This window comes from Augochlora pura, chromosome 5, assembly GCF_028453695.1.
Source record: "Augochlora pura isolate Apur16 chromosome 5, APUR_v2.2.1, whole genome shotgun sequence".
NCBI lineage: Eukaryota > Metazoa > Arthropoda > Insecta > Hymenoptera > Halictidae > Augochlora > Augochlora pura.
In genome coordinates, this window is record NC_135776.1 from 15,261,452 (window position 1) to 15,277,201 (window position 15,750).

A 15,750-nucleotide genomic window follows, 5' to 3' on the forward strand; every position below is an offset into this window, starting at 1 on the left:
GCTGGATTAGAAAGTGATAGCTTCTTTCGAAAGAATGTAGAATAATTATTTTCAGTCAAAGTTTTTAGGTTCGTGCGACAAATAATTATATCAATTAATACGATAATTATGATAACAATTGTTAGAAGTTTTAATAAATATATTTCTGCTGTTTTCATCTAGTAATATAAAATAGCTTTTCTAATCGGTCTAATCGGTCTTAACTTTGACGTATATATATATTTGACGTATATTTAACACTAAATTTACTTAATAAACGTGATCGAGTGAACAATTTAATTATGAACTTAAAACCGTGAAACTGCTCTTATTTAATTGTTTTATATTTAAAGAATCATTAACCGTTGACATTAAAAAAGAAACCCCACGAAGACGATAATTATACCGCTTTTAATATTAACAATTTCCGTTTCATAAACATCGCATCAATACGACCTTTTATCGAATTTTATTTAAACAAGATTTATATTTCTCTTATAGTATCACTAGCACACTTTTGAATAAATAGTAAAAATTCTTTAAGTTCACAAGGTTAACAGTATGATCATTGTTTAAAACGTGCTCGAGCGCAAAGTGTTAAAAGCCCGATCATTGTTGAAAATACGCTCGAGCAAAAGGGTTAACAGATCGCAGAACGCGGTCGCCGCAATGATAATAATTACGGAAAGAGAAGCGCCAGCCGAAAGAAGCCAAGGGAATCGGTTTCTCTTGTGCAACAAGTGGAAGTTAATAACAAGGTGTATAGTTCGCCAGTTAGAAAATAATGTCTGCCCGTGCTACGTGTCGGTGTTTAAGTTACGTGTCGCGAAAAGTTGTACGCCCACAACGTGGATAGACGAGTTTAGTTTCGGAAGGCGACCGGAACAAAAATTCCCCCGTGTAAACCGGATTTACTAATTTGTCGGTGAACTTTCGAATGTAATTGGAGAACTCTGAAATTTTCACATCCAATTGGATTTCCCGGCGCGTACGCGCCGATCTTGTTTTTTTCTTCTTTCCGTCTAATTTCTTTTTTTAATCTGTTCTCTATTAAGTAAACCGGCGATTTTATTTACCGGCCTCCTGCGATGGTAGATAGGGGCACGCGCGCATTTGCAACTTTGTTTCAGCAACTGCGTCGCTACCTGAATAAAACATGCCGCTTTAAATGGTAATTCGCGCTGGCTACTGTTTAATTGCAGTAACTAAGCAGTTACGACTCGCTTTATTGTCGCGTCAACTTAACTGTTGCTTGAGTGAATAAAACGAGCTTCGCTTGTCGACGTGTGGGTAATTAGCTGGTTCTTCGCGAAATTTTAATTTAATAAGTGCCGCAGCGCTCGCGCATTTGTGCGCACTTTCTACTAAAACGCTGGGCCACTTTTGGCAAATTTTATTCGGAGTTTACTTTACGAATTATATTATTATCATTATCTCATTACTGTTGTAATAATGATTATTATAATTTTATAATATTATAATTTATTACATTATTATTATTATTATATAGTTTGAATTATATTATTATTAGAAAATGTATGGAAAACTTGTCCTTCTAACGTCCCCAAAAAATTCTAATAATTATTAGCAGCGCAAGTAATATAATACAAGTGCATATAAATATTTTCTAAGACTTTCTGAATAAATTAAAAAGAAAACAACAGAATTAGAGATATAATCGAAATAAGCGTCAATATAGCCTAACAATTCAAGAGTAAAATATCCCCAGTAAAACAGTACAAAGCTGTATTTTTTCCTAAATTATTGTCTCGAGTATAATAAAATTCAGGCACATAAATATAAAATTATAACAATTATAATACTTATAAGAATAAAAAGAAATACATCTTCGGTCCATTTAAATGCTAATATTAACGTAATATAGCAAAAGTTAATAAAAAAAACGTAATCTATTCATGATTTTAATCTAAATTAAGATAAATTATGTTCAGTTACGTACTAAACCGAGAGCTTGTTGTATTTTTAAATTAATATGCTTTGCTATTTTAACATACCGCAAAGGAGTTTTTCTTTTCACTATATATTTATTTAAATATATGATATTGAAGTCAAAGTTATACTAATGACCAAATACTTGTGGAATCACTGTATATATTTATATAAATATATGACATTCAAGTCAAAGTTGTACTACAATAGTATCGGAATGCTTTTAGGTCACTATATATTTATTTAAATATATGACACTGAAGTCAAAGTTATACTAGTGACTCTTAGCAGTCACTGTATATTCATATAAATGTATAACATCCAAGTCAAAGTTATACTAGTATCAGAATACTCTTAGGTCACTATATATTTATTTAAATGTATGATATTCAAGTTAAAGTTGTACTAGTGTCCAAATACTCTCAGCAGTCACTCTAAGTCATTGCAAGTCACTCTAAGTCATTGCAAGTCACTCTAAGTCATTGCAAGTCACTCTAAGTCATTGCAAGTCACTCTAAGTCATTGCAAGTAACTCTAAGTCACCGCAAGTCATTCTAAGTCACCGCAAGTCACCGTACGCTCGATCGATCCCAGCGCAACGAGCGCACAAAATCCGCAGTGCAATCAAATTCGCGATGCACCCGAGCGTAGCCCGAAGTGCAAGTTCAGTGTTAATCTTTCGAAAGAACAACACGTCGTCCGTAAAGTTCGAATGACAAAGAGTGCGCGCGCGCGTACCTTGAATATTAATACCGATAATTCGGCAGCGTGCCAAACGTTCAACCACGGACCCGATTGAAATTCGTCCGGTGGTTTCGCCAGGTGTGCGGGGGGCCCTCGCCGTTCGTTCACGGAGTTGCCCTGGCACTCGCGTCGATAAGATCTGTCGTTGGTGTAACATTTACCGTTCCAACAGAACCGAAAGCAGTGAAAGGGATCGGCGCGGTGGAGCGCGCGCGAGCCTGTTTCACGATCTATTACGTCGACATTGGATCCCCGACGGCTGGTTATGTTTGACTTGCCGATCCGATGGCAGTGCGCGATAAACAGGAAAAAGGAAAGAGCGCATCGATGAACACCGTCGCCGGGCGCCCGATAGCGATTGGAATCGACCGCGAATCGGTCGTTTCTCTGCGTACCAAGAGCGCGAGGCCCTTTTGTCGTGGGAACATTCTCCGCGTCCTTCCACCGCCGCGGAACAATCACGGGTATCTGTGGCATTAAACGGCGTGCGTCTTTGTCCTGATTAGAATGATCCTACTTACGTATCGGCTGCCGCCGCCGCGCGCGGTTCCGGGTAAATGTCTCTCGTAGCAAGGGGAACGAGAGACCGAAACGCGTTTTAGCCGACTGCATACTGATCCGGCAACCTGTTCTCGGCGGCCAGAATTCAATATTCGCGTTTAACGTATTGGCAAAGGGCTAGGGAAAATAGTAGGCGAATACACGTGTCCCTTAATTTATGAGAATGTCTCCGTGGATTTGATTTTTCGGGAATTAAAGTATTGTAACTAGTAAAGTATTGCAATTAAAGTATTGTCAATCACTAGTTTGGATGAGAAGGAAAACTCCAAATTTTTTATTGAATATGTAACTTTATGCAAGTTTGACGCTGTTTTTCTTTTAGGTTATGTTCCCATGTATGGCATGTCATTTATTGTGAGCTTGCGTTGCGTTCTTACCTTTTTGGAAATAATGATATTAAATCTGTCGGAGATGCGTGAATTGTTCTTCAATTTTTCAGCCGAGATCAAAACTAATCGATGCAATGTTTTCACTAAATTAAAGATAGAAGTCCAAATAACAAAAAAGAATCATAAACGTTAAGTGCTTTGATCTTATTTTCTTGGAAATAATACAATAAGATCTGTCTGAAACGCGTGTCTTGTCCTTCCATTTTCAAAATGGGATAAAACCAAAATTAAATAACTAATCAATACAATGTTTTTACTAAATTAGAGGTAAAAGTCCAAACAATAAAAAAGAACAATATAGATCAAGCGCTTTGATCTCGTCTTGTTGGAAATAATACAATAAGATCTGTCTGAAATGAATGTCTTGTTCTTTCATTTTTAAACTGAGATAAAAATGCAATGTTTTTACTAAATTAAAGGTGGAAGTTCAAACGACAAGAAAACAATATAGGTTGAGTGCTTCGAACATATTGGCAAAAATAAAAGACCATCTATTGAGAAATCCGCAATCACTTAGTCGCCAAGCCAATATTATAAATGGAATGCGCTAGTATACGTTGTGTACATATTTGTTTCACATAATTTCAGGAAAAATAATCGAAGAAATAATTGTTGGTATTACAATATAAAATATCATTATTATTAAGCGTTCATCGTGAGTATATGATGACTGGTTTCTAATTTCATCTTTTACAATTGCTGCTGTTATGAAAATGTTTCTGTGAGAAATGTTTAGATGAAACTTTTTATTCGATTATGATAGAAATCATGCAAATCATATTATAATATCATATTATAATACCATACTATAATAGTCCACAATACGAATATAATTGATCGATGCATAACAGATTTAATAAGTTAGTTAAAAAGGGACCCAACTTCGTCGCGTGTTTATAACACAAAGTCTGAGTATATTCAGATTAGAGAATTTGTTTAAAATTTCCGAAGGACGCTTAAAGCAGTAGGTGGTCGAAGTACTTTCCCTGCAAATTTTACGCAGCACTGCGCATGAGTTATCTGATGGAACTAGACCCGATGAATAAGCCACACAAGGGAGAACTTCCCAGCCATCTAAGAAGCTAATAACGTTCTTTGTTCTTTTTGCTGGATGCGGTCGAGCGTCGTCATGCCGCAGAATGACTTGCCCGGATTCGCTGCCGGTAGATCCTGTTTTCCACCCTATTTGATCATTCAGACAGCCGAGTTGTTGTTGGCAACGCTTTCAATTAGCAATTTGATCAGATTGTAACAACTCTGCGCTTGCGACACCCCCAATATCCTGTTAACATTGCGATTGCTACGCCAATGACTTGGACAATTTCATAAAATCGCAGTATTTCATTCAATATTTGTTAAAGTTTATTATACTTCATTGTATTTATTTGTTGTATTGTATTATTTTTAATTGTTGATGTATTGATGTAGTGAGGTATTGAGAAATTAATATATAAATAATATTTATCTATTGATATATTAATATATAGATCTGTTGATATATTAATATATTTACATATTGATATGTTGATATGTAGATATACTGATTTATTGATATATTGACAAATTAACATGTTGTTCTATTGTTATATCAAGATATTTATATATTGAGACATCTACACATTCATATATTTATTTATACATTATTTACATGTGCTATATTATGTCAAGGTATTGGCAACTCGTTCAATACCACATCTGTTTATCAATACAATAGAAAATATAGCTTTTGTCATTCTCCTTTCAGGAACCAAGGACGATCTTTCGGATTTAGAAGGCTCGGAGACCTCATACAATTTACCCTTTCTGCAGAATCCTTATCATTCTGTCTCTTATACGGTGCCGCCACGGGTCAGCTTCTTCCCAAGTTTTACCGCTAGTAAAGGGAGTAGGTGAGTACAACGTTACTTTAATTTTGTGTCTTATTAAATCACGAATGTGTTCGAAAGTTTCATCAAATATTGTATTATACGTGCACGTACGAGCGCGAGATTGATTTACACGCGCGAGATTAAATCTTTTCGCGTGACGCATCATAAAATGGGAGATAGCAGAACTATCTCTGAAAATTTCTATGAAATAAATTGCCCGTACGCGAGAAAAACAGTTTTCACTGAAAAATACGTTTTAAACGTTTTGTTGTAGCTTAGATAAAAAATTAGAATACGTGAATTTTTCTACCTTTTCTGCTATTTCGAGTAACAGGAAAATTGAAAAAATAAGCACTTTAGTCATTATCCGGTAGATAAGTTCTATTATTGTCTAAAAAAGATGCCACTATTTCATTCCAATTTTAATATAGTGACTACGGTAATTTTTAAAGTTGATGCAGTAAAATATATATTTTTTTATATGTTCAAGTTGTAAAACAAAGTGCAAATAAAATCAATTAATTATGTAATGCACGTATAATTACGATGTTGTTTTCCTTTTAAATAGCAGTTCCGTTTATACTGTAAAACATTTCCTGACAAGTGTTATAAAATAATTTAATTTCACGAAACTTCTGTTCTATAAATTCTACATATCTCCCATAAGAGGACTTTTATATTCTTCACAGTAATAATGAAAGAGTTAGCCAGGGTTAGATATTCTCTTAAATGAAAGATATCAGGTACTAAAAGACTTCTTTCAGAAACGAGAGGTACCTGTACAATTTCAACTCGGCTCTCAACTTCGGCCAAAATTTCACGAGCAACGTTCATCAAGAAATTAGGTGCGGCGATAGCTACCCACGTGGTTGCGATGATTCGCGATACAGATCTTACGACGGTTCCTGTAATAATCTTTACCATCCCACGTGGGGAATGGCAAACACGAGATATGGTCGGCTGTTACCCGCGAATTACGGCGACGGTAAGTACTATGTACACTTTTAATACTAAAATAATAGCGAGAAGTTTCATTTACGTACACTCCTCGTCAAAAAGATAGTCCAGGTGTCCTATGTTCAATTTATCTGTAACGCGTTTGTAGTTTTCTTTCAAGGAACATATGTATAGCAATTAAGTAATAATGAATAGTGTAACCTGTAATATTATGTATTGGATATGGTATACTTATGTAATAGTGAGTCTTTTGGTGCTTTGTTTTTTATTACATTCGTATACAGTTTGTCATTGATATACATATATGGACTCTGAATTTCGAATTGAGTCATTTCATTTTAATTATTATTTTTGTTTCTGTTTCATTAGATTGTTTACAATTATTCTCTGTTTATAGATTATTTAGTCTACTATTAATTTATAGTGTTACTATTGATTCTTTTAAACTGTCTTCTAAATTATTTATTCCGATAAGCAATTCCGAAATGTTGCTAAATATAATATAGCAATTCCACACAATTTTCACATTGCTATATCCTTGTATATCCAGTAAATCTAACGATGATTAATGAATAAATCGAATAATGAATTATTACTAATAAATTGAATAATGAATAATTACTAATAAATTGAATAATGAATAATTACTAATAAATTGAATAATGACAGACGAATTGAACAATGACTACTTCCAGACAAGTTGAGTAATGTGAAAATTCTCTTGGAAATAATGTAATAATCTAATGAATAATTACAGACAAGTTGAATAATGAATACTTACAGACAAATCGAATGATAAATAATTATTGACAAATTGAAGAATAGATGATTACAGACAAATTGAAGAATAAATAATTACAGACAAATTGAACAATGACTACTTCCAGACAAGTTGAATAATGAGAAAATTTTCTTGGAAATAATGTAATAATCTAAGTCGTCGCCACTCAAGTGCAAAGGATCAATAAGTTGCACGAACAACGGAACACGTAGCCCCCTTTTGTTAAGCTTGTGTTAAAATTCGCGTAAGAAAACGATCGAGAAAATAGTTCGAGTTAGAGATTGTAAGTAAACCAGCAAGCGATACGCTTCGCTGAACTTTTCTTTGGCAGGTAAACGGCACACGATGACATTCGTTATAGTTCTCTCAGTTCGCGAACGCACGAGTTACTTCCGGGATCATTGTAAAAATACGTGTACACTCCCTCCGGCTCTCTCACTCTCTCTCTTACTTTCTGTTTCTCTTTCTTCTTTTTCTCTCTCTGGCCGACTTCATCCTACTCGCCCGGCCATGTTTTGTTTGGCCGTCGTAAACAATTATGCACAACTCTCCGTTTATTATAGTGCAGCGAACTTTTTTTCCACCGGTCTATCGATTTCTCTTGTCAAATTGTCGCGGATAAACCTTTTCTAATGGAACGACCATTTCTTACAGCACTCTTACACCCGATGTGTTACGTCGATCATTCGCTTTCTTTCCACGTGATTGACGCAGCTGTTTCCTTGAACATATTCCGCGGCTAACGAAACAATTACTTGTTGTTAATAAGCTGTTATATAGGATATATATTTCCATCGGAAGTTAACTCTGTTATGTAGAACGTCATAAAAGTCATTCGCAATTAGGAAATGAGGAATTCCTGAGGTGATTTGAAGCAACTTTTTCTTTTATAAAAATTGTCTACGAGCTATTATTAACGTGTTATTAAAGAAAAACGATGACCAATGAGAGACGAGATCAGCTGGCGCGATGCGGCCGAGTCAATGATTTAAACTACGCTTCTTCTGCCCATTGGCTCGGCAGCTACGCGCCGACTGATCTCGTCTCTCATTGGTCATTCTATCTTGTTAATAACTTCTTAACACTGCCTCGTAGAATATTTTTGTAAAGAAAAATGTTGCTTCAAATTTCCTTAGGTATCTCTTATTTCCCGATTACAAGTACATTTTGGGACACCCTGTATGTAGAACTCTAATCTCTTGCACTATAGCAACGACTTGCAAAAATATTTTATCTACAATATACTAAATGCGAATATTATTTTCTTCTAAATAAAAACGAAGTTTGCTTCTTTCGCTATCAAAATCAAGGAATGAAAGTTGTTAAAAACATACAAGTATCATGCAAGTAGCATGTAAGTAGCCAAGTATCGGTAAAAGAATTCGTAGACGAAAGAAATCGTCAACGTTAACAACAGAAACAAGATTTTTGCGCTCGTCGATTTATAGTCGCGAAAGACGCGTTGATTGAATAGCGAATGCCTTTATGCTACCGATACGTTCTCGACGCGTAATTAATTAACCATTAACCGGTGGATAATTTCAGAATGCCGCGGTGTTCTTTGTCAGGTCGTGCGAGCATTAGAATTCGAATCGTATCGTGAAATAAATTAGGGAACGCGTTAGGAAATTCCAGAGGATATTGAATCAATATTCTTCAGAGGCTATTGAGATTAATGGACCATTGACGTTTTAACAAGCCACTGAAACCGGTATATAGCGGCAGCTTTTTATGAAGAATCGTATTCAGTTATGGTGGATGTAACGGTGGGAGGGCTGGGCGAAGGTTAATGTATTTCGGAGGGGGGAGATCCTCAAGATGATGACTATAGCGGTTAATTATTGGCTCATCACTGGCAACAGGTATTTGGACGCGGGTTTATTTTATATATATAATACAAATAATAATAATAAAAATTATATAATGTATATAATAATAATAATATGTAATATATGTAAATATATACATCATTTATAGTATATATGTGTAAATATAAATTATAATATATAGAAATACATATAAATATAATCATCATTTAAAGTATATATAAATTCATATAGATACCTATAATAAATCTTTCTATAAATAATTATTGTTAGCATGAATATATATTCTACATAGTATTAGATAATTTTATAACAAAAATCACGTATCCCATTCTACAAAATTCGAATAATAAAAGTATACAAAATGATCTGTTATTTAACCGCTCTAATAAAAAGACCGCATTGATCGCTCTGTCATAGACAATGATTAAAAATAGAACAGAAGAATCGAAAGTGTGCCGGATATTATCCAATAATTCCGACGGATAATCGGGCGAGATTGTAAGAATTTTCTTGCCGAGTTTATCATGTAATCGGAGCACCGTTGTAAACGGCGTGAGAACACGAAAAATCTTGTAGCGCGACCGAGCACATTGTTGCAGCAAGTTTTTTTTCTTCATGATCACTCGCTCATAAATAACTCATTGGTCGAGTCACGCTTCGTTTCATTCCACTCGGCGGTACGCGGGTTCCGGCTGTATCGAGAGCGAATTAGGCGAATCTTGATTTTACGATTTTTGCATGAGATTGCGTCGTCGTGTTGCGAACGCACGCGGAACAAATCGAAGTGAATTCAATTTTTCGACGTATCGCTGGAAACGGAAAAATGTACAACTAGAAAAATTTATAAGCAGCACGTACGAGATAATTAATTTATTCAGAAAATTGTGGCTCTATAAATATATTAGCGAAGCTTGTGGGCAAATTAAAATTTATAGAAATTAATCGACCGATGCGGCACGCGGTTTTTAATTAGTTTACGCGCTGCTCCGAATAATGCTGAAATTATGCTGCATAATATTTTATTTTTAATACTCCAATTTTTTTGTTATTTTATTTGCTGTTTTAATTATTATCTGCCTTGTAGAGAAACTTGCAAAAATTGTACATATTAGTGTTTGCCTATATAACTTAACAGTATACTAAAGTATTTAACGCTAATATTAACAATCAAAAAATCGATATAACATTATATACATATAAATTATATAATAATAAATCTAGTTTGGTGCCCTCTTCCCCATCTCTCAATAAACAGTAACTAAATTAAACTAATTAACGTCGCGCGATAATTATAATTTCACATAACAAAAATACCTTCTCCTACTAACAATAAATAAAAAAATATATAAATAATCAAAAAGTACCATACAAATTAATTATTCGCCACTCTCCTCCGCAAACTAGTTCAATCGGCTAACCCACATACCCACACCATATCATTTGCAGCCACAATTACTCAGACAGCGAGGTCCATAAAACCCGTGCGATATAACCCTAAGGTCTTGCTGCTCTTTAATCATCGTCTAGCAATAAAACGAGCCGCGAATAAAAAAAACCGTGGCTCGGTAACGCGGACGTTGCTGGCTCGCTTTATACTGGAATAATTGAAACGCGATTTGGTAAGAAAACGTTTCGGATGAATTCACCGGCATTAGATCCGTATTCTTATTGCACGTCAGGTGACGGCGGCGTCGACCGCGACGTTACACTCCCGTTGAGTCATGAACAACACCTGAATTAAGAAAACGCCGCGCATTCCCGGCGATCTGAATATGCATCGCGAGCAACAAAACGAGCCCCTGCGCTCCGAAGAAAATTCAAATGCGAAAGAAGAATGGTCGACGGCGGAACGCGAGCCGCGTATAAATCATATTTTTATTCGCGCAAGAACGGCTATTAAATCCGTCGGTTTCAACGCCGCGACGATTATTTCCCAATTAACGGACCGGACGCGCGCGATCGACGGTTTTTCTCCCGGATCGAAGGCCCGAGGAGCCGATACCCTTTCCACGCGGGAAATCTGACTCAACGATGAAAAATTGCAATAACAATAGTTGGCGCAAGCTCCGCTGCCGCTGTTTCGGGGACCCGCCTCGCCTGACTCAATTTATGCGCTCTTCGCTTCGCCGCTCTCTCGAACCTCCGTTTCCAGCTCGACGCGTGCTCGTAACGAAATTTCGCACGCTTCCACCGAAAGGATTAAGTCTCGTACGGGCGCGAAGATGTCGCGCGGATAACGCGAGCGGGCAAAACGCGGCGACACGCCTGTCATTTTTTATTCGCGCGCCCGGTTCTAATAATTCTCGACGGTTAGTTGCGTAGCGACAACGGCGACATGGCTCGCGAACGAAAAATTTCGTATCGAGAGCCGGGAATTAACCTGACGCGACAGAGCGTAATTCATGTAGATATGCTTTCGAATGTTACAAGTCGGATTTCGACACCGGCGCAAGCAGCGGAGGCGGTTTTCCGCGTCTAGTTTGACTCGTGATTCGATTCTGTGACGCGCGTTGCTTAATACTAATCCATCTACGCTTACTATCGAGTATAGTTTTATAATTGCCATTTGCATACGGTTGATCTTTTCGTAACAATTCGAGATATTAGATTGAGTCACGGGTAATTTCCACGTGCTACGAACTGTTACTTTTGTAGTGTGATTCGTATGAATCATGCTTGTTTAGCTGAGGCTATGAAACAGGTGTGTCGGAGGGTGTGTAATGGAGTAATTCATTGTATATTGACATAACTGATAGGGTTACTACTTGGTGATGAAATTGAAAAGTTAAGTCAATGATTTTAATTGTTTAAATTATTCATCGGTAATCTGTCATAACGCTGTTTTTAATATAATTATTGCCTTTGCAATTGAATTGATTTTATTAAATGCGATTATTGAGCAGTTTGATCATTTAGAATCTGTTGAAGAGACTAGATTGTGTAAGTAGTTAAATATTGATGAAATTTTAGTATGTTAGAGTTTTTTTTATGTCTTTTAGGCCATTTCCATATTAGGCAGTTTTTAGGCGGTTCGTAGACCGTTAGCAGGTCGATTGCGGACCATCTATAACTATCCATTTCTTTCGAGTCTATAGGACGTCTTTAAGACGTCTTAACGACGTTCATTTTAAAGCTCAAGAGTTCCAGACCTAAAATGGTTGTAAAATAGACGTCTTCGAAATGCGCAATGCTTATTAGCTGTACGTACATTTTGCACATATTACACCTTAATAATAGCCTAATAGTATTATAGTAGTATTATAGTTATAATAATAGCTTAATAGTATAATAATATAAGCTTAATAATAGCTTAATAGTATAATAGTATAAGCTGAACAATAGCTTAATACTGTAATAGTATAAGCTCAATAATATCTTAAAAGTATAATTAATAAGTTTAATATACTATACATATATTAATATACTATAACCTTCGTTTCACCATTTCTGGACACTCTATACCTAAAGCTATATTTCAAAGGGTACGACAGCGGTCGTAAAACATCGTTGTTCTTCTAATGACAAACTCCCATAGCAAATACTCAGTTTCACGGGAACCTGTTTCGGTTTCAGCGGAACAAATGCAGTCTAACCTGATTTATGTGTTCACACTGCAATTGGTCCGCTTCATTTTATAAGCTTCACGACGTCTCGTTAAATCTTGACATGCGGAACACGGAAGACGATGAGCCGTGTTACAAAATAATGGGCCACGAGATGCTAAAAACAATAAGGGAGTTTTCCACGCACATATTTATTCCTATATATCGTTATATTGTTCCATAAAATGAAACAAAGATCCACCGAACAATCATTATAATTAGCTTAGTCGTCCTTAACCCCTTACCGTACCATTTTCTCTACAGTTACTATAACTAGAATTCTTTTCGACCGCACTAATTTCTTGAAAGAAAAAAAGAATTTTATATTTATTGTGACCTTACATCTGCTCGAATGTTTAAATATTGATGATGAGAGAATAAAATTTGATTTTTACTTAAAAGGACGGATGAACGTTCGTTCATAACTGCTTATTATTATAAATGTCCATCACGAGTTCGGCTCATTAAAGTACGGCAAGAGGTTAAACACAGAAACGAAAATATAAAAAAATATAAAGAACGTTTAAGATTTTGTACATGATAAATAAATGAAATACAAAAATGTACAAATAGTGAAACGATGAAAACTAAAGTTTCTGCTTTTTACAAGTCGACTCAGAAAATATTTATTCCGCATAAACGATTTATAAAACAGTACTCTATTAAAATATATTTATGTGTAAAATTTACAAGATATTTATTTGCTCCGGATGCTTGAATAAACATGCGTCGGATCGTTGGAAGAATGTTGCACCTCCTGCGAACGTTAATCGAGGGATAATTGTCGTCGTGGAAAGCGCGGGTTGCATCGTCGAGCGCGGAATTCCCGCGACATTCGAATAAAAAGTTCTCCTGCAGGAAGCTGATCGAACTATGAAATTTTATTGCATCGAAATTTGAATGTCATGAGCTAAATACCGGCGTGCCCGAGCACCTATCAAATGCGTATGAATGACTGAGATCGTAAACATTCGTTTCGAGAAAGTCGAACAAACGCGAAACCAGTTCGACGCGAAAAACGACCGTACTGAACAACGATTGTATAAGAATGTGTCAACGGTACATTCATCATTCCCGTGTATTTCCTATTCTTCGACACTTCATTACGTCGGCATTTTCCTCCGTTATGGCCGGAGAATATTAAAATCGTCGTTGCAAATATTAATAGCACCACGACGAAACGGTTCCACCGAAGGAACTCGATTCGGTAACCCGTTCCGTTCCGCGTTCCAATTTCTTGCCCGAATATTTGTTGGTTGCGCAGCGACGGACGGCTCTAATTGTAAAAATTAACAATATATCTGTCGCGCCAGGTAGCATTAACCCACATCCGCCTGAATAGTGCGAACGCTGTTCGTTGCGGTTTCATAGGGCATGTTTCGTTAAACCCTTTAATTGATAATTTAATTAATTCCTCGGCCGGATTAGAATTAATAACGACACGCGGCTAAATTATTGTAATTAGCCTAGACGTTGTAGCCGTACCGTTATTATCGCAACTCATTCGTTCGCGTTCGTAACAATAAAAAAGTAAACCAATAATCCCTTCGAAAAGATCAAATAAGAAGGAACGGTCTCTTAAAAATTATTAGATGAATTAATCGTCTAGTAAACAATTATTTCTGATTTTTGTAGACTTATTAAAACAAATATTAAGATATTGGCTACATTTATATTTCACGTTCTATGTCAACGTTATTTTAATTTGGAAAATCAATTATCAGTTGTCAGAAATGGGAACATTAAGAGTTTATTTTTATAAAAAGCGAAGCGAAGTGCATGGTTTAATCTAATCGCATAAAACAAGAGAAATGATTTGCCGTTATCAAATAATCGTTACCTGTAATTAACTGTCTATAAATGTCTGTAAATATTCATTAATCTGTTGCAGGTATTCGATCGCCTACGACTTCAGTGACTGGCGGACAGTTGCCACTTTCTCGATTGGTCAGCACTACTTTGTTTCCACCTGTGGATGTTGACGATCCGATATGGACATTGGCGGCGATGCAATGGGGGCAAATAATTACCCACGACATGGCTTTGATCGATGGAACTACTCAATCAAGTAAAATCTACGTTTCCACAATAATTAGAGCAGTGAAACAATTTTCATACGCCTCGTTATCTCCGACTAGCACGTTCCTTACTATTCAACTTTTTATGAGACACCTATACAGTAATACATATAGGCCTATATGCTTAGAGTGTCTGACGAAGAAAAAAGTAAAATTGCTGTTTTTTCATACAAATCTTTAGCAACTTTCAGCATTCCGTTTTTAATAATTGCTTCGAAAGCCATCAAGTTCTTGCGACAACCTTTTATCGATTGCTTATTAAATATCAACATTGTGGCCGGATATGATGTTGACACCGTATTCATTTTTCAAATATTTATTTTCCAATATTCTTTTCTACTATATTATATTATTGTATTTTATATTATTTTATAGTATATTATATGTAATATTATAAGTAACACACTATAAACATCTTATTCAATCTAAACAAAATTTAAAAATATACTTTATAAAAACAGTTCATTACATATAATATAATATACATAAATATCCAGCAGCATTTCAACGTCAATACAAATCATCGCTTCACCTCATTTCCATAAAAATTTCTCCAATTTTTCATACAACTTCATGGTTTCGCCCTGTTCGTAGCATTGACAGCGAAAGTGTCACTAATTATGCAATTAAAGATTACATTTTTCTCTAATTAGAGGCGCACGCGACGCAGTGCTGCACCCCCGACGGACAATTAGTCGACCCGTTACTGATTCACGGGACCTGCTACCCCATACTGATTCCTTACGACGACCACGTTTTCAGCAAGGCCAACATAAGGTGCATGAACTTTGTCCGTAGTACGACTGACCTTGACCGTGGCTGCTCCTCGGAATACAAACCGGCAGAACAGGTTTGTTGTGTCCCACCTACTCATTTGTGCTATAGTAATCGAGAACGAGCCGATAGAGTGGCGGATTATGGGCATAAGCGGCGGGACTCGCGGCCGTCAATTATTTATTATTCCATTAAAAGATTCGATCGTGCAGCGGTGAATGAAACTTGCATTTGCGTG

At 36.0% G+C, this 15,750-nt stretch overlaps 1 protein-coding gene across 2 annotated transcripts in view; it reads left to right on the forward strand.

The window, feature by feature from the left end:
• The window catches only part of LOC144469779 (peroxidase), a 48,437-nt gene that overhangs the window by 24,746 nt on the left and 7,941 nt on the right, over positions 1-15,750 (forward strand). Inside the window, exons 1-5 of one of the 2 annotated variants that reach the window (XM_078180399.1) lie at positions 4,713-4,786; positions 5,368-5,512; positions 6,256-6,476; positions 14,552-14,728; positions 15,392-15,588. In XM_078180399.1, coding sequence (XP_078036525.1) covers positions 4,735-4,786; positions 5,368-5,512; positions 6,256-6,476; positions 14,552-14,728; positions 15,392-15,588 — 792 coding nt within the window. In that variant the 5' untranslated portion in view covers positions 4,713-4,734. Of the gene's footprint in view, positions 1-4,712; positions 4,787-5,367; positions 5,513-6,255; positions 6,477-14,551; positions 14,729-15,391; positions 15,589-15,750 lie in introns of those variants that run through there. The other variant, XM_078180398.1, reaches the window with a different exon arrangement.